At 46.2% G+C, this 18,757-nt stretch overlaps 1 protein-coding gene across 2 annotated transcripts in view; it reads left to right on the forward strand.

Annotated features, from left to right (window-relative positions):
* Positions 1-9,305, forward strand: part of MRPL27 (mitochondrial ribosomal protein L27) — a 10,475-nt gene extending 1,170 nt beyond the window's left edge. For both annotated transcript variants that reach the window (XM_033961999.1, XM_033961998.1), the window contains exons 2-4: positions 2,506-2,631; positions 8,245-8,312; positions 8,758-9,305. In XM_033961999.1, coding sequence (XP_033817890.1) covers positions 2,506-2,631; positions 8,245-8,312; positions 8,758-8,964 — 401 coding nt within the window. In that variant the 3' untranslated portion in view covers positions 8,965-9,305. The remainder of the gene's footprint in view (positions 1-2,505; positions 2,632-8,244; positions 8,313-8,757) is intronic.
* Positions 9,306-18,757: the final 9,452 nt, after the last annotated feature.

The raw sequence follows: 18,757 nt of genomic DNA on the forward strand, positions 1-18,757 counted from the left end.
AAATATTAGCGCACACTAACGTGTCCATAGACTATAATGGACGCGTTAGCATTTAGCGCGCGCTAAAACGGCTAGCGTGCCTTAATATAATGGACGCGTTAGCATTTAGCGCGCGCTAAAACGGCTAGCGTGCCTTAATAAAAGGCTCCCGTGGTGATTTTTTGACACTAGCATATTTATATACTCATTCAGTTTTCTATACCATTCTCCCAGGGGAGCTCAGAACGGTTTATATGTATTTATGCAGGTACTCAAGCATTTTTCCCTGTCTACCCTGGCGGGCTCACAATCTATCTAATGTACTTGGGGCAATGGGGGGATTACGTGACTTGCCCAGGGTCACAAGGAGCAGTGTAGGTTTGAACCCACAACCTCAGAGTGCTGAGGCTGTAGCTTTAACCACTGCACCACACTCTCCCCCTATGTGCATCAGGAAATGCTGAGGGATTTTTTTTTTTTCCACTGTGACATGCTCTTGCTTCCATCACTCTCAAAGTAAGCATAGAACAGTATGCTCCCAGTGATTGAGTTCTTTTACAAAGGTGCGCTTTAGAACAGCAGTTCATGCTAAATGCCAAACCATCCATTCTGTTCTTATGGGTAGCTCTGCAGTGCAACTTTGTAAAAGCCCACCATATGATTTTTGCCTGTACCTTTTTTTTTTTTTTTTTTTTTTAATAATTGCCTTTAGTTAAGTTTGGTTGAAAGTGGCAGATAAGTATTGTAAATAAATATCTGAAAAATGCTTGGTAAGCTTTCTAGCTTGTGTACTACTACATATTTGTCAGCACAGTAAGAAATGATAGAACTTACAAAAATTGTGTTAGAAAATTAAAACCTTTTTTTGAACTTCCTTTCTGTCCCGATTCAGAACCTTGATACCTTTAATTTTTGGAATGGCTGTTGCCCAGAGATTAAAAAAAAAAGAAAAGAATAGTGCTGTATGAGGGTCAATACTGCCCACCCTTCTAATCTTTTTTGTTTTAATTGTTGGAAGTTATGGATCTAGATTGGCAACTGTTGGAAACAGGATACTGGACTAGCTGGACCATTGGTCTGACCGGTATGGCTATTCTTGTGTCCTTAAATACAAGTCAGGCAGGTGCACCAGGGCATGATGGTGTTAGAAAGCTATTCTGCCAATGGTGAACTGTTATGCAATGTTTATATTTCTTAACGTTTTGTTATGTTTTAACAGGTTTTTTTTATTGAGAGGTAAAAGCAACTTAAAAAAAAAAAGTTAATGATCTACATATAATACTGTTGTTAAAAGTGTCGCAATGTAAGAAAAGGTACCAAGCCTTACTGCACATGCTTACTTGAGAAATGAGGCAACAATCTCAGTTAAGTTCTATTTATAACTAAAAATTTTTGTTAATGAAATAATAGAAAGATGTGGTTTGTTGCATTTGAATCGACATCTTCTTGATTATCTAGCCAGCTGAATAACTCAATTTCTTTTTTTTTCTTTATTTATTGAAGTTTTAATATAATTTCACAAGAGATCTCTTGTACAAGCAAATCAGAAATGAAACCATCATATAAACTTAGAAATTTTTAAGAAGAGAAACAAATATTAAATCTTTCTTAGACCACAATATCACATCAGAGGGAAAATATTAAGAGTGAGGAGCAACTCAAAAGAGGAATATAAATAACTCGGGGCTCCTTTTATCAAGCCGTGCTAGCGGTTTAATCCGCGTTAAACCGCCGGCCGCGCTAGCCGCTACCGCCTCCTCTTGAGCAGGCGGTAGTTTTTGGTCAGTGCGGGGGTTAGCGCATGATGAAACATCACGTGCGTTAACCCCGCTAGCGCGGCTTGGTAAACGGAGCCCTCAATTTCTAAGACTTGGTCCCTTTTCTTTGACACAAATATGTATAAAAATAGACCTTTACATAAAAGCTGAACAGTTCCAGAAAGCCATAAATTAGAAAAACCCACATTAACAGAATTAGCATAGCAATATCCAAAATGATGGAGAAGTTGTCTTTTTTTCTTTTTTTTTGTAACTTCTTTTTCACCTGCAAAAGTAAAAGCAAGAAGGCCGAATCAAGTGAAATGCTAAACAAATCTAAGATCTCTTATCAACAAATCCTCCAACTAAGGGCTCCTTTCACAAAGCCATGCTAGTGATTCCTGTGCGACAAATGTGGTGAAGCCCACAGGAATTGAATGGACTTCATCACATTTGCTGTGCGAGAATCGCTAGTGTGGCTTTGTAAAAGGAGCCCTAAGAAAGGCAAAGGATGTTATGGAATAGGATCCTTCTTCTTACTTTCCTGAAAGACTGAGATGTTCAGGGTCAGAAAACACATTAATTCCATGAGCCATTAACCAAGAAACCTCACCACTTATTCTGCAGCAGTTAAAATTGCCTCTTGATGCAGAGCAAGATGCTTTCTGCAAAATAAGTACATTTTTGGTAGGACTTTATATCTCATTCTGCTGTTAAAGACTTTCTATTAGGACCTTCCATAAGGCTATGTTTTTTCCCCCCCTTTAAGGAGTTCTGGCTCCTTTCCAGTTGTCAACAATCCCTACACGATGCGCATCAAAGAAGTCTGGAGGCAGCTCGAAGAATCATGGAGGGAAAAGTCCGGGCAAATATTATGGATATAAAAGAATTGATGGTACAGTATCTATGTCTACATAAAACTTAGACTTCAGTTCAGTCAAAGTCGAACCTTCATGTAAAATATTTCCTCAGCAATGATACATAATTGCATTTGATATTTAAACAAATTTGCCTCTGAGACCCTGTATTAACGGTAAATTGTGGCCTTTCCTAGGCACTGCAATACATTACAAAAAAAAGAAGCTTATGATCTATTTCCCACTGCAGAGTTGCTTTTTTGGTGTTACCATCAGTCAGAATTGTTGCAGGAAATTCCACAGGCCATACTTCAGTTGCACTATCTGCTCAGGAAGCCAAAAACACTCAGCTGCAGTGTGATTATAGCCTTAGGTAAATGAAGCCCCATGCCTCTTCTATGGCCATTCATAAAATTCCCTGGGGAAAAAGGGAACTAAAGCAAAATGGAACTCTTTCAGTCCTTGATAAAACACACCAAAGAACAAATACCATACTGTAATTAGGCAAGGCTTGCATACATCTGAAAAAAAATTTCTCTATTTGGTTGGTTTTATAGTCCGTCCTCACCAAAGAGCTCAGAACGGGTTACAGTTTTACATTCAAAGTGATATAATGTACCATTACATAAGGATTGTTCTTGGAACATTGCATGGGGTTACGTACTGTCCCAAATCCCCTTTGTACACACTTCCCCTTGTTCTTAATGTTTTATGAGCTGCACAGCACACAGTGGTAAAGTAAGGGAGGGGGGTGGGGTGCCAGCAGCTCTCTACCCCCTCCTCCACACCAAGCTCATGCCCTCCCTTCTATGCCCCCCCCCCCCCCCCCCCCAATACCTCTTTAAAATCGTCATCAACACAAGCAACTACTCAAACCTGCTGCTCATGCGGCCTGGCTCCCTCTGAAATCACTTCTGGGTTGCAGTTCCAGGAAGTGACATACGAGGGAAAGCCAGCGCGAGCAGCTTGCGCTGGGGAAGATTTAAAAAGGTATGGGAGTGTGGCTCAGGGGGTAAGGGGTGCAGAGTGCCACCAACCCGGGCACCCTCTCCCCTCGCTGGGCCACTGACTGCACATTAAGAAGGCCTCTTCTCTTCACACACAATTCATCTCTGTATTTCACAGTGCAGCATTAAGAACATAAGAATTGACGCTGCTGGGTCAGACCAGTGGTCCATCATGCCCAGCAGTCCACTCACGAGGCGGCCCTTTGGTCAAATACCAGCGCCCTAACTGAGATTAGCCCTACCAGCATACGTCCTTGTTCAGCAGGAACTTGTCTAACTTTGTTTTGAATCCCTGGAGGGTGTTTTCCCCTATGAAAAACTCCGGAAGAGCATTCCAGTTTTCTACCACTCTCTGGGTGAAGAAGAACTTCCTTACGTTTGTACGGAATCTATTCCCTTTCAACTTTAGAGAGTGCCCTCTTGTTCTCCCTACCTTCTTCTCCACTCTACCCTTCCGAAGGTACAATTTATCAAAAGCTCTTCGCAGCACACTTTTGAACAACCTAGCACAGAGGGATTAAGGGAACAGGGAAATCCGTAGCTATCTGGGATCACAAACTTGTACAAACAAATTTAAATAAACTGTATTTAAGCTGACAACCCTTCCTTCCAGTTAGCAGAACCCAGTGAATTGTACGTATTTTGCAAAGTTCATGATTATGGACCCATTTTTGTGGTCCTAATGATCAGTTACTTGGCTATAAAAACATAGTCATTTATAGTTTTCCTCAGTGCCTGATTCTGCAGTTTAGGCTGCATCACAAGGAGCTAATTGGGTGCCATAGGCTTGATTGAGAAGCTACACATTACATCTTATGAATACCAGAAGGAAGTTGTCTTTGGTACAATGCAAGTACTATGGCGACCTTAGCAGTAAATTTGAGACTGAGATCATACTCTACATACCTAAAGTTACCAGACATGCGGGAAAACCTGGACATGTTCTCTTTCTGGAGTACTGTCTGGGTGATTGGATGGATTTTTTTAAAAATACAGCTGATTGACCAGGTTTTCAAAGAGCGCCAAGCTCGGGGCTGCGTCTTCAATGCCTTTAAGTATGCGCGGATGTGTCATGATGATGTCACACGCATGCACATGTCATCACGTCACATCTGTGCATGCTTGGAGGCCCTACAGATGTGGCCCAGAGCTCATGGAAAGGGAGGTTTGCGTTGGGGGCAGGGCCACATGTCTTATTTTTGGCTCCATGAAATTTGGTAACCCTAAACATAGCCCTGTTTGAGAGAGGTACCATATTTTTCGCTACATAAGATGCATTTTTCCCCCCCAAAAAAGTGGGTGGAAATGTAGGTGCGTCTTAAGGAGCAAATCCCCCCCCCCTTACCTTTTTTTAATTCTGGCGGTCCAGCGCTGTATCAGCAGCAGCAGCTTTCTGTACTTCTGCCCCTTCCTCGCTGGACGGCTGCCTCCAAGTCCTCATCTCTTGAGGCAGAGCAGTGCACAAGGCAGGAGCAAGCTTTTTGTGCTTGAATGGCTGCCATCGGTTCTTGCGGGACTTGGCAGGGCAGTGGGACCATTTGGTTCAGAATTTTATTTTTTTTTCTTTGTTTTTCCTCCATAAGGTGCGTCTTATGGTCAGGTACATCTTATAGAGCAAAAAAAATATGGTAATTGAGGATATGCAATATTAACCCATTTGGAGACTACCCCTTAGAGAGAGGTAGTTGGGGCTCCTTGGCAATGGCAGTATTCCAGCTCCAACTAAAGCTAGCTGGAGTAAATGTATTTGGATTTGAGGACTTTCACAGGCCCATAAAAATACTGTACTTCCCATATTTTCAGGTGAATGGGGTGGTTTTTTTAATGCTCGTTTCCTTGAGTTGAGTGGAAAAAATTGATAGGGTCATGCACACTACATATAACTTTATTTCTACAGAGAGAATGTAAGACAGTCTTTGATGGCCTTTTTGTATCTTTACAGCCACAGAGCACATAAGTTTATGTGTTAACTATTATAAAGAAGTAGTTATTAGTGAAACATTTCATCAGATAGTTTGTGAAGCCTTATGATAAGAAGACAGCTTGCGCCGGCAATAACATGGTCTGAATCGTAATGGAAAGTCTGGCACATTATAAACCACACTGGGTGTGATTTATGAGACATTTTTTTGCTTATGGAAAAAAAAAAACACCTTTGGCACCCGTGGTACATTGTGTAAAGGTAACTGCTGACTCTTGCTTTTATAGATTAATGATCCTGTGTGCTGTGATAAGGTAGACAGTACTGAAACTGTGCTTGAATTAGACCTGTGTTGAACACAGTTAGTTTGGAGGTCTAGTGATCACATGATAAGGGTTCATAAATGTTAATTGTGCTACAGCTCTTAAAGCAGTTATGCCAGTTATAGATGAAGCTGGTATTTGATACATTTGATTTCTCTGCTGTCTTAATTTCTTTTTTTTCTGTTAACAGACGTAAAAAATTTCTATAGTTCCCATGAATGGTGGCTTTTCCTCACAGTGTCAGGAAACCACTGTGTGTTCCTACAGCATAATTCAGTGATTTTATGATCAACCACAGAAATCCTACACTACAACTATTAATTATTTCTATAGCACTTCCAGAGGTACGCAGCGCTGTACAGTCGCAAAGACGAAACCAGTCGCTGCTCGAAAGAGCTTGCAATCTAAACAGACAAGACAAAATGTCATGGATACAGTTAAGGGGAATGGTTAATCTGCTGACTGGAGGGGAGTACAGGACAATCAAGCCATTGTGACATCACTGATGAGGTTGGCTCTTATTGGTGGAATGAGGCATTGTGACATCACAGTCTCAGCTCTGCTTCCCAAAGACTGAAACTCTTCACACTACTACTATTATGAACTATTTCTATAGCATTACTGGACGCACGCAGTGCTGTAGAGTCACAAAGAAGACAGTCCCTGCTCCAAAGAGCTTACAATCTAAACAGCCAAGACAAACAAACAGGATGTCATGGATACTGTTAAGGGGAACAGTTAATCAGCAGGCTGGGTTGGAGAGCAGAGGAATAGGGTTGAAAGCTATATCAAAAAGGTGGTTTTTCAGTCTGCTTTTAAACAAGGCAATTTATTCCAGGCATAGGGGCAGCTAGATGAAAGGAACGAAGTCTGGAATTGGCAGAGGAGAAGAAGGGTAATGCAAAGAGTGACTTATCTGAGGAATGGAGTTCTCTGGGAGGTATATAAGGAGAGAGAAGCGAGGAGAGATATTGAGGGGCAGCAGAATGAACACTCTTGTAGGTCAGCAATAGGAACTTGAACTGTATGCAAAGGTGGATAGGAAGCCAGTGAAGTGATATAAGGAGAGGGATGACATGAGCGTAGTGAGGTTGGTAGAAGATGAGTCGTGCAGCAGAGTTTTACACAGATTGCAGGGGGGAGAGGGGACACTGCGGGAGACCAGTTAGAAGTAGATTGCAGTAATCTAAACGTGAGGTTCTGAGAGTGTGCACAAATGTTTGGGTAGTGTGCTCAGACAGAAAGTGGTGAATTTTAGTGATGGTGTAGAGATAGAAGCGACAGGCCTTAGCAGTTTGTTGGATGTGTGTAGAAAGTGAGAGGTTGGAATCGAAGATTACGTCAAGGTTGCAAACAGAAGAGACTGGATTGATGACATAATTATTTACCGAGCTGGAGAAAGGAGGAGGAGCAGAGGGTTTAGGAGCAAAGAGGAGCAGTTCAATCTTGGACGTGCTTAGCGTCGGATGATGGCAGGACATCCAGGTAGCAAAGTCAGTCAAACGGGCAGAGACTTTTTCTTGAACTTTAGGTGAAATGTCGGCTGTAGAGAGGTAGATCTGGGAGTCATCAGCATATAGGTGATAACTGGAAACCATGTGAGGGGATCAGGGCACCGAGGAAAGAGGTGTTGAGAGAGAAGAGGTCCTAAGACAGAACCCTGGGGTATGCCAACCGTTAGATGGGTAGCAGCAAAGACAGAGGCTGGCAGGACATACCTAGTTGAGACCCAGGAGGGTAAAAGGGCATGTTTGTGTGCTAGGGCAAACTCCTGATAATTACATAAGAATAGCCTTACTGGATCAGAACAATGGTCCACTTAACCCAGTATCCCGTCTTCACAGAGGCCAAACCAAGTCACAAGTACCTGGCAAAAAACACAAATAGTAGCAGCATTCCATGCCACCGATCCAAGGCAAACAGTAGCTTCTCCCATGTTTCTCAACAGTAGACGATGGACATTTCTTCCAGGAACTTGTCTAAACCTTTTTTTAAACCAACTACATTAACTGCTCTTACCACATCCTCTGACAACGCATTCCAGAGCTTAACTATTCTCCGAGTGAAAAAATATTTTCTCCTATTGGTTTTAAAAAGTATTACTCTACAACTTCGAGTGTCCTCTAGCCTTTGTAAATCTCGATGCAGTAAAAAAATCAATACACTAGTCAGGATTTTGTAGACTTTGATCATATCTCCCCTCCGCCATCTGTTTTCCAAGTTGAAGAGCCCTAATTGTCTCTTCCTAAGAGTTCATGCTGGCTCTGGATGAGTCTTAAGATATGATGTGTGTTTTTTGTAGTTTCTAATATAGCTGTGGCCTTCCTGGATCTGTCTTGTCATCTTTGAGCAGATTTTAGACTGTTGCTGAACACAGCCTTTGCTCTTTTTCTCTTGCAGGTAACTTTGTTCATGCAGGGACCATTTTGGCAACGCAGCTCCAAATGCGCTGGCACCCTGGTTTTCAGGTGAGCACGTTGAAACTGTCACACTATCCGCTGCCATCCAATTACGGGAGGGGTCTCATCCGTTTTCCTTTCCTTGATCTGTTTGATTGCTGAGTGAGAATATAGTAGTTTGGGATGAATCTTGATTTAAAAATGAGAGTCTGAGCTATGATGGTGCTTCTGCTGCAGGGTGTTCTTTTTTTCATTATTTTTTAAGGATTAGATCAGTCCACATATTGGATTTATTAATATCACAATTCAGTACACCATCATGTTTGTGTGGTTCCCCTCCACCACCCCTCCGATCTTCAGTTCCATGGGGCTTTCAACTCAGTCAGAACTGAGTATTCACAAATACTCGAGGCTTTTTCCCCCCCATTATTCAAAAGAAGCCACTCATTCTGCTCTAAGGGGTAGGAGGTGCCAGGCCGTGGGTTCCCTTTGACTTGTCAACCCTGTGTTTCAGGTGGGACTGGGGCGAAGAAAAACTCTGTATGCACTGGAGGATGGGATCGTCCGCTTCACCAAGGAAGTCTATGTTCCCCACCCCGACAGCCCCGAGACCAGTAATGTGATCTGTCACCTGCCTGTTGGAGCCCTGCTTTACAAAACTTTCATCAATGTCATCCCTGCCAAACAAGAGGGTCGCTTTAAGCTTGTGAATATGCTCTGAGACGCATCCTTTCCTTCTGATTTTCTTTGGTACAGCCTAGCTTGGAGGTCTGGGGACAGGCTCTGTTCCTGAAGGCGCCAATCTGGCCTTTCAGGGAGGGATAGAAAATTGGACACCACCTTGAAATGGAAGTATTTGGACACTTAAAACATTTTATAGCAAGTTGGTGGAGCATATTTCCAAGTGCTATCAAAGATATATATATTTTTTTAATGTTCTGCTATATGGTAAAATTTAAAAAGATCATAATTTCAAGGAATAATGCTGGTCAGTATTTGAAAGCAGCATGCTACAGCCCTTGTAATAAACACAACCCCTATTAAAAAAATCCAGTGACCATCTGTGCTCGCATAAATAGGGAAAGGGAACATAATTGCCATACTGGGACAGACCGAAGGCCCATCAAGCCCAGTATCCTGTTTCCAACAGTGGCCAACCCAATTTCCAAGTAGCAAAACAAATTCGATGCTGCTTATCCTAGGAATAAGCAGTGGATTTCCCCAAGCCATATCAATAATGGCCTATGAACTTCTCTTTTTGGAAATTTATCCAAACCTTTTTTAAACCACGCTAAGCTAACTGATTTCACCACATTTTCTGGCAACAAATTCCAGAGTTCAATTACACATTGAGTGAAGAAATATTTTCTCTGGTTTGTTTTAAATCTACTACTTAGCTTCATTGCATGTCCCCTAGTCCTAGTATTTTTGAAAAGAGTGAACAAGTGATTTGCATTTACTCTTTCCACTCCAAGCTGAAGCACCCTAACCTTTTTAGTCTTTCCTCATACGAGAGGGAGTTCCATCCCCTTTATCAGCTTGGTCACTCTTCTTTGAACCTTTTCTAGTGCCGATATATCTTTATCCCAGGACAAGCAGGCAGCATATTCTCTACATGTGGGTGACGTCATCCAGGGAGCCCCGTCGTGGACAGCTTTTCAAGCAAACTTGATTGAAGATCTTTTGCTAGTGCTGCAAAGCGCATGCGTGTGCCTTCCCGTTCCACTAGAGGGCGCGTCTCCTCAACGTGGTCCTCGGTTCTTAGTTTTCCGCGAAGCCAGAAAGCTCTGTCTCTCTTCTCTGCGTCGAATCTAAGTGCCTTTCTTGCACCGCGGCTTCTTTTCTTGTTTTAATATGGTCGGAAGTTGCTGTGCCTCGCATCTTTCTTCTTTTTGTCTCGATCGCGACCGGGGGACCCCGTGTCTGCGGCCTCTTTTCCTCCTTATGTCCCAGCCTGTTACTGGGTTTAAAAAGTGCCCGCAGTGCAGTCGGGTGATCTCGATTACCGACCCGCACCATTGGTGTATCCTCTGTTTGGGTTTTGACCACCCCACTGACTCTTGCCCGCGTTGTGCCACTCTCCAACCTCGGGCTCTTCGTCGTCGATGGGCCAAGATTGCGGAGCTCTTCGGCATGGAAGCAGGCAAGACCTCAACCTTGGTCTCGACGTCGACCTCAAAGGCCTCGGTCCCAATCAAGTCTCTCTCAACTTCGAAGGCCTCGACGACTCTGGCTGCGAAGTCCTCTGCCGCGGGTAAATCTCCTCTTCCTCCTTCAGGTTCAGCTCAATTACCGAAGAAGCCATCCTCTGAGTCTCTGGCCACCCCAGCAGTGAGTGCAGTTCTGCCAGCCTCCTCCGAAGCGTGCCTCCACATTAAGGGAATACTCTACATCGAGATCGCCCTCGTTGGAGCGCACTGCTGCACCATTCGTCCAAATCCTTTGGTCTTGGTGCCGATGTTCGAGGACATGCTTAAGGCTATCTTAACCTCGCAGATCTCCTCTTCTTTGGCTCAGTTTGCCCCGGCTTCGACCCCGCTCGTTGACCAACCTGAGCATCGCACCGAGGGCTCCTGGGGAAAGGTGTGTCGGTCTCAACGCTTATCCTCGAGTGATTCCTTGCCTGCTCCCTCGAGGCGGGCTTCTCCTGCCACCCGACCTCGATCGCAGCACCGGTCTAAGCATGCCTCTCCCTCGAGGCACCGTTCTGCGAAATGACCCAGATACTCTCCCCCTAGGCAGGGTAGGTCTCTGGGGCCTCGCACCTTGAGGTCCATCGAAGTGTCAGACCTCGTGCTGTCTGACCCTCGTCCTCGACGGCCTCCCGTGCCTTCTTGGTCCCCGAGCCGAGAAGCATCGAGGTCATCGGAAGGTTTCTTCATCCCTGGGCTCGCTGGGGCTAGCCCCCCGGGTCTCTGTTCCTCGGACCCCGGGTTCCTCGCCTTCCAGGCAGTCTAAATGCAAGCATTGGTAGACTCCCCCCTCGATCTCTCAGCGGGGCTTCCTCGACGTCGGTGCTTGTGGACACTGACGTACCAGCTCAGTATTCAAGGGAAGCTTCTCCCTCCTTCTCTGCTGCCCCGAAGTCCCGCTCGGCTTCGCCTCTCGAGGGGCATTCTGCGGGCAAGACTTCTTCCTTCTCCAGGTTTGTGGTGGACATGGGTAAGGCGCTTCAACTGGACCTCCAGTCTGAATCCAGGTATACCTGGGAATATTTGGAGGAAATGGAGCTCCCTCATCCACCAAGGGAGTCCCTATGCTTCCCCTTGAATCCGGTCTTAAAGCAGACCTTCTTCCGGAATTTGGAGACGCCGTACGCAATCCCTGCCATTCCGTCCAAGATGGAATCCCACTATCGGACGGTAAGGGATTTGAGAAGGCTCAACTCTCCCACAGTCCTTGGTTGTGGAGTCTTCCTTGAAGAAATCTAACTCTTCCAAGGTCTACGCGGTGGTCCTGCTGGGCCGGACTATGGACAAGTTTGGCAGGCGCCTATACCAAAATTTGATGATGGCGAACAGGGTTCTGAATTACAATTTCAGTTTTACATCCTATCTCAAGCATTGCATCAAAAATCCATGCCGTCTTTTCAGGATAATTTGGCTGCCCATCGCCGGTCCGAATTTCGCCGGCTTCAGGATACGCTGTCGCAGATTCGCCTTTATATGCTTCAGGCGACTTATGATGCCTTTGAACTGTCTTCATGAGTCACCGCTTTTGCAATAGCTATGCGTCGTTTGGCCTGGCTCCGCATAGTGGACATGGACCCTCTTGCAGATTTCTCTGTTTCCAGGTGGGAGACCTTCATCTGCAGTGTCAGGTCCTCCCGTTCAGACTCACTTCCTCCCCGAGGGTCTTCACCAAGTGCCTCGTGGTGGTGGCGGCGGCCCTGTGGTTGCAGGGCCTTCAGGTGTTCCCATACCTCGACGACTGGTTCATCAAAGCACCGTCCAGGCCGGAGGTTATAGCAGTGACCCAATGGATTATTACGTTCCTTCAGCGTCTGGGCTTCCCCAAGTCCCAGTTGTGTCCTTCTCAGTCTCTGCAGTTCATAGGAGCGGTGCTGGACACGGTTCACCTCCGCTCTTTCCTGCCTCGGCCTCATATGGACGCCCTCGTTCACCTGTGCCAGAGGGTCTCCCTTCAGTCAACGGTTTCGGCCAAGCATATGATGATTCTACTGGGGCACATGGCCTCTAACGTTCATGTGATTCCTTTTGCCAGACTTCACCTCTGAGTTCCTCAATGGACCCTGGCATCCCAGTGGAGACAGGACCGGGATCCCACCTCTCAACACATTGCAGTGACTCCTTCCTTAAAGTGATCACTCCGCTGGTGGATACTCTCTTCCAATTTTTCCAGCGGTTTTCTCTTCCACACGCCCCCACCGCAGAAGGTCCTGACAACGGACTCCTCCGTGTATGCTTGGGGGGCCCACCTCGACGGCCTCTGTATTCAGGGTCTTTGGTCCAGCGCCGACCATCGCTGCCACATCAACCTGCTGGAGTTTCAGGCTATCTTCAATGCCTTGGTAGCCTTTCAGCATTTGCTTCAGGATCGCATGGTCCTGATGCGAATGGACAACCAGGTGGTGATGTATTATGTGAACAAGCAAGGGGGTACAGGATCCCTGTCTCTTTGCCGGGAAGCTCTTCGGCTCTGGGAGTGGGAGATACGTCACAACATCTTCCTTTGAGCGGTCTACATCCAGGTACGGCAGAACTGCCTGGCGGACAAATTGAGCCACCTTCTCCATCCACACAAGTGGTTGCTCCATTCCTCCACTCTGCGTCAGGTGTTTGCTCGATGGGGGACTCCCCAGATAGATCTGTTCGCTTCCCCCCCTCAACCACAAGTTGCCTCGCTTCTGCTCCAGGATTTACTCCCCGGATCGTCTCGAGGCGGATGCTTTCCTTCTGGATTGGACGGACCAGTTCCTATACGCGTACCCTCCATTTCCTCTGATTCTGAAGAATCTCGTCCAGCTCAAGTCGGTTCACGCAACCATGATTTTGATAGCTCCTCGGTGGCCCAGACAACCATGGCTCAGTGTCAGGGAGCCTCTGCTTATGCCTGTGTTTCCTTCTCTGCTGTCTCGGAGTCAAGGTTCGCTGTTACATCCCAATCTGCAGTCTCTACACTTAACAGCTTGGTTCCTCTCCAGGTGACTCCCTCCTTCAGTTTCAGTCGGTGAAGGATGTTTTCGAGGCCTCTCGGAAGAGTTCCAATCGTCAATGCTAATCCCAGAAATGGACTAGATTTGCTGCGTGGTGTGCAACGCATCGCATGGAGCCACTGTCTGCCTCCTTGTCTTCTGTGCGGGATTATCTGTTACACTTGTCTCGATCTGGTCTCAAGTCAACATCTATTTGAGTCCACCTCAGTGCGATTGCTGCCTTTCATCAGCCACTTGAAGGGAAGCTGCTCTCGGTCCATCTGGTGGATTCCCGATTTATGAAGGGCCTCTTCAATGTCCATCCTCCACTCAAGCTTCCACCAGTGGTTCGGGATCTTAATGTGGTTCTGGCTCAATTGATGAAACCTCCATTTGATCCCACTGATAAGGCTCATCTGAAATATCTTACTTGGAAGGTCGTGTTCCTGATTGCCCTCATGTCTGCTCGCAGAGTCAGTGAGCTGCAAACTCTGGTTGCGGACCCGCCTTTTACTGTTTTCATCATGACAAGGTGGTCCTTTGTACTCATCCTAAGTTCTTGCCTAAGGTGGTTTCGGATTTCCACCTCAACCAATCCATTGTTCTTCCGGTGTTTTTTCCTAAGCCCTATTCTCATCCTGGAGAGGTGGCACTTCACAGACTTGACTGTAAGAGGGCTTTGGCTTTTTACCTCCAACTCACCCATTCTCATCGGACGGCTCCCCAACTCTTCATATCTTTTGATCCCAATTGGTTAGCAACTGGTTAGCTGCTTGTATTTCTTTCTGCTACGCTCAGGCTGGTCTCCCGCTGCAGGGTCGGGTCACGGGGCACAAAGTCCAAGCGATGGTGGCAACTGTCGCTTTCCTCAGATCCACGCCTATTGAGATCTGCAAGGCCGCCACTTGGTCCTCGGTTCATACATTCACCTCTCACTACTGTCTGGATACTTTTTCCAGACGCGACGGCCAGTTCGGCCAGTCGGTTTTGTGTAATCTGTTCTCTTAAATTGCCAACTCTCCCACCGTCCCATTCTGGTTAGCTTGGAGGTCACCCACATGTAGAGAATATGCTGCTTGCTTGTCCTGGGATAAAGCACAGTTACTTACCATAACGGGTGTTATCCAGTGACAACAGGCAGATATTCTCGCAACCCTCCCTCCTTCCCGGGTTGGCTGAGGACCACGTTGAGGAGACGCGCCCTCTAGTGGAGTGGGAAGCACACACATGCGCGGTGCAGCACTAGCAAACTTTAAGATCTTCAATCAAGTTTGCTTGAAAAGCTGTCCGCGACAGGGCTCCGTGGATGACGTCACCCACATGTAGAGAATATCTGCCTGCTGTCCCTGGATAACACCTGTTATGGTAAGTAACTGTGCTTTCTTGAGATAAAGAGACCAGAATTGAACACAATACTCCAGGTGAGGTCGCACCATGGAGCAATACAGAGGCATTATAACATTCTTAGTCTTGTTAACCATCCTTTTTTAATAATTCCTAGCATCCTGCTTGCTTTTTTGGCCACTGCCGCACATTGGATGGAAGGTTTCATCGCATTGTCAATTGAGCAGCTAAGCAGCAGCGTGCAGTCAGGCAGAACAACAGAGCAGTAAGAGGTGTACTATAGAACAATGCAGTAGAAACAGACTTCAATCCATTCATATTGAATTTAAAGGTTGAAATTAATATATAGAAACAACGAAAGCATCTTGAAAATGAACACACATTTATTTCAATACTGCTAACACAATGCCTGCACAAGTTAAATGTTTGGCACATACATAAAAATTTGAGCTAAAAGTCACATAAAAAAAAGGTATGAAAAATTACCAGGTTTTATTGACCAGTGATGATGTTCAAACTTCATCCAAGTGTTTTTATAAGCGAGTCTTTCAAACACTTAGGTGTTTGAGGTCTTTTCCCAGTTCTAAGCTCTGTCTGCGTCCGGGGTATCAAAGTCCCTCTTTGAGGGCCACAATCCAGTCAGGTTTTCAGAATTTCCCCAATGAATATGCATGAGATCTGTTTGCATGCACTGCTTTCATTGTATGCTAATAGATCTCATGCATATTCATTGGGGAAATCCTGAAAACTCGACTGGATTGTGGCCCTCGAGGAGGGACTTTGACATCCCTGGTTTATGTGTTCCGCAGTTTTATTTTTTTATAATTGTTTCCACCATTTTGCCCGGCACTGAAGTCGGACACGACTCTGGTCAAATATAGATGTAGGCCTGCGGAACCTTGGCCACCATTAGCAGTATCTAGGATAGACATACACTTCTTCGTCCGTATTCGCTGTGATAAGGGATTAACAGACCTGCGAATAACTTTTTCATATGTTATTCGCTGTTTTCTGTTAAAAACCATTGTGAATATGATGAAACTGCAAATAACATCGTGGGAGGCCTGGCCTGTTCCTGAAGGAGAGGCGAAACACGGTGAAGAAAGTGCCGGGAATCAGAGATTTTCTCTGTAAACGCTTGGATTCAGCGATTTCTATGCAAGCTGATGTCATTGGGGAGGAGGAGCCAGCAAGCTAAAAACCGCGGATAATCAAAACCGTGATTGCTGAAACCGCGAATACGGAGGGAGAAGTGTAAGCCACAGTTCTGGTAACAGCACCTACGTGTGTTTACCATACAGCCGATGTCATTTTTGTAGGCACCGTTTCCAGAATCTAACCCTAAGCGTCTTATGTCAAGGCCCCACAGAGGATCCTGGTTATGTCTGCAACCCAAATTCAGCCAATAACTTATCGTTGTATAGTGACTAGGACCCTATCCTTCTAACTGGCGTAGCAACTGCTGTCGCTGTAGCCTCCCCAGCCTTAGGAAGCAAAATCCAGGTACAAGTATTGAGCCAGGTTCCGACACACATGCGTACATAGAGACGTGATAGGGCATTTTTGCTAGGATGTCTGAGTCCAACTTTGGATGTTTCTGTAAGGACCTCCACAAGGCGAGTCGGGAAATTGACCATTGTTGAAATGGCAAAGATGTCTATCCTTTTTTTTACCCCCCTGAAAATGACTCTTCTAAATGTTCTGGCCCTTAAGACATCTATCTTTTTTAGCCATTTTTGAAAATCAAAACATCCAAAACAAGGGGCTCAGCATTTTAATGGACTGGTCAAACAGCAGGGGCCACTTCTGTGAACTTCACATAAAGGGTGCCAGGTACACATTTCATCATGAGCCCTCCAAAACTCCACCAAACCATACTACCCACACCTGTCTACTACCCCAATAGCCCTTGTGGCTGCAGGTGTCATTTATATGGCAATACAGTAGGTTCTGGGTGAGCTCGCACTTTCCACCATAAACAAAATGGGTAGGGTTCGATATGGATTCCCATCTGTGGTTCACTACAATGCCCTGCCCACCAGGCTATTCCAGGCACATGCTTGTTGCTTTACTAGAATTTTCCATAATATCTGCAGCTGCCATAGAGGCTGGTATGTACTGGTTTTTTCCCCACGTTTTTTTTTTTTTTTTTTTGGGGGGGGGGGGGCTGAAGCCTTCATGCATCCAGTGGTCATCGGGTCAGTTTGAGTACCTTTTTGGCCCTTTTAAAACAAGTCTAACTCTGAATATCTAAATGACGCCCTAGATGTCTTCACAAAGGTTTCATTATCCTTGCAAGACGTCCAAGTCCTAAGGCCTAAGGATCTTAAGATTTAGACGCGCTGGAGGGAAGATGACCTGAAAGACATCTAAAACGTCGGTTTTGAAAATTGGCTCTTGGGTATTTTGATGATTAAAACATCCAAATGCTGGTTTATGCCGTCTTTTAGACAGTTTTCTTTTTTGAAAATCGGCCCCTTAATATCTGCCTCTTCTTTCCTGAAAATAGTCTGGCCTCTGCCACTGAATCAGCTTTTCACAGCAGTCTCTGTCAGAAGGAATGATTTTAAAGTTGTTTTGGAATACTGAGTTGGAGGAGGGGGGAAGCAGAACTTTGTCATTCAGATAGCCACAAACAACCAAAAGAAAGAGTAAAAAGTCACACTATCGTAAAAAGTCCAGACTAGGATCCCAGTTTCAGCATCCGGGGATGCCTTCGTCAGGGGACTAGTAACACGTAAGCTGTGTGTTATAAACATAAGTCGTGGACTTTATACTAGACAGCTGCACGGGAACAGGGACGACGGGAACCCTGCGAGACCCACGGTTTCCCCCTTCGGGTCACGGGGATCCTGTGGGGACGCCCCCCCAGGGTCACGGGGATCCTGCGGGGTTAGATGCAAACTCGAGCCACGAGGCTCGTCTTCTTTTTCCTACCTGCCCTGCCGCAGCACACAGCCGACCGGAAGTCTTCCACGATGTCAGTGCTGAGTCGGAGGGAGGGCATAAGCAAAGCCCTCCCTCCCTCTGACGTCAGCGCTGACATCTGGAAGACTTCCGGTCGGCTGTGTGCTGCGGCAGGGCAGGTAGGAAAAATTCAAGGCAGTGGCGTACCAAGGTGGGGGAGGGCGGGAGGGGGCGGTCCGCCCCGGGTGCAGCCTTAGGGAGGGATGCACAGCCGGCCAGGTCCCCTTACCTTTGTGGCGCTTTCCCCCGACCGACCGACAACAAGCCCGGTCCAACAAACCTCCCTGCCCTGTAGCCACGAATCTAAATTACCTTCTTACAGCAGCTGGAGTATTGAAGCTGCGTGTGGCTGCCGTAAAGGTCATCTCTGACGCAACCGGGGTAAAGGACAGGGAGGAAGAAAGGGAGGAAAGGTGGAGTGGAGAGGAAAAGACGCTTAAGGGAAATGGGTAAAACTGAGGGGGGAAAAGGACGCTGAAAGCACTGGGGAAGACAGGGCGGGGAGAAGGACGCTGAAAGGACTGGGGAAGACGGGGGGGTGAAGGATGCTGAAAGGACATGGGGAAGACAGAGGGGGGAAAAGGACGCTGAAAGGACATGAGGAAGAGGGGGGGAGAAGGACACTGAAAGCACATGGGGAAGACAGAGGGGGGAGAGACGCTGACAGGACATGGGGAAGATGGGGGGAGAAGGATGCTGAAAGGAAATGGGGAAGAGAGTGGGGAGAATATGCTGAAGGGAAATGGGGAAGAGAGAGTGAGGAGAAGATGCTTAAGGGAAATGGGGAAGAGAGAGTGGGGAGAAGACGCTGAAGGGAAATGGGGAAGAGAGAGTGGGGTGAAGACACTGGCAGGGAAAAAGACAGAGATGCCAGACTATGGGGGGAGCGGAGGGAAGAAGATGGGGGCCAGACCAATTTGGAAGGGGGGAGAACGGGAGAGGCACAGTAACAGAGCAAATGGAAGTCGCAGAGAGAAGAGAGATAGTGGATGAAAGGAATTGAATGAGAACATGAGGAAAACAGAAACCAGGCAACAAAGGTAGGAAA

The sequence above is a fragment of the Geotrypetes seraphini genome, chromosome 10 (assembly GCF_902459505.1).
Source record: "Geotrypetes seraphini chromosome 10, aGeoSer1.1, whole genome shotgun sequence".
Taxonomy (NCBI): domain Eukaryota; kingdom Metazoa; phylum Chordata; class Amphibia; order Gymnophiona; family Dermophiidae; genus Geotrypetes; species Geotrypetes seraphini.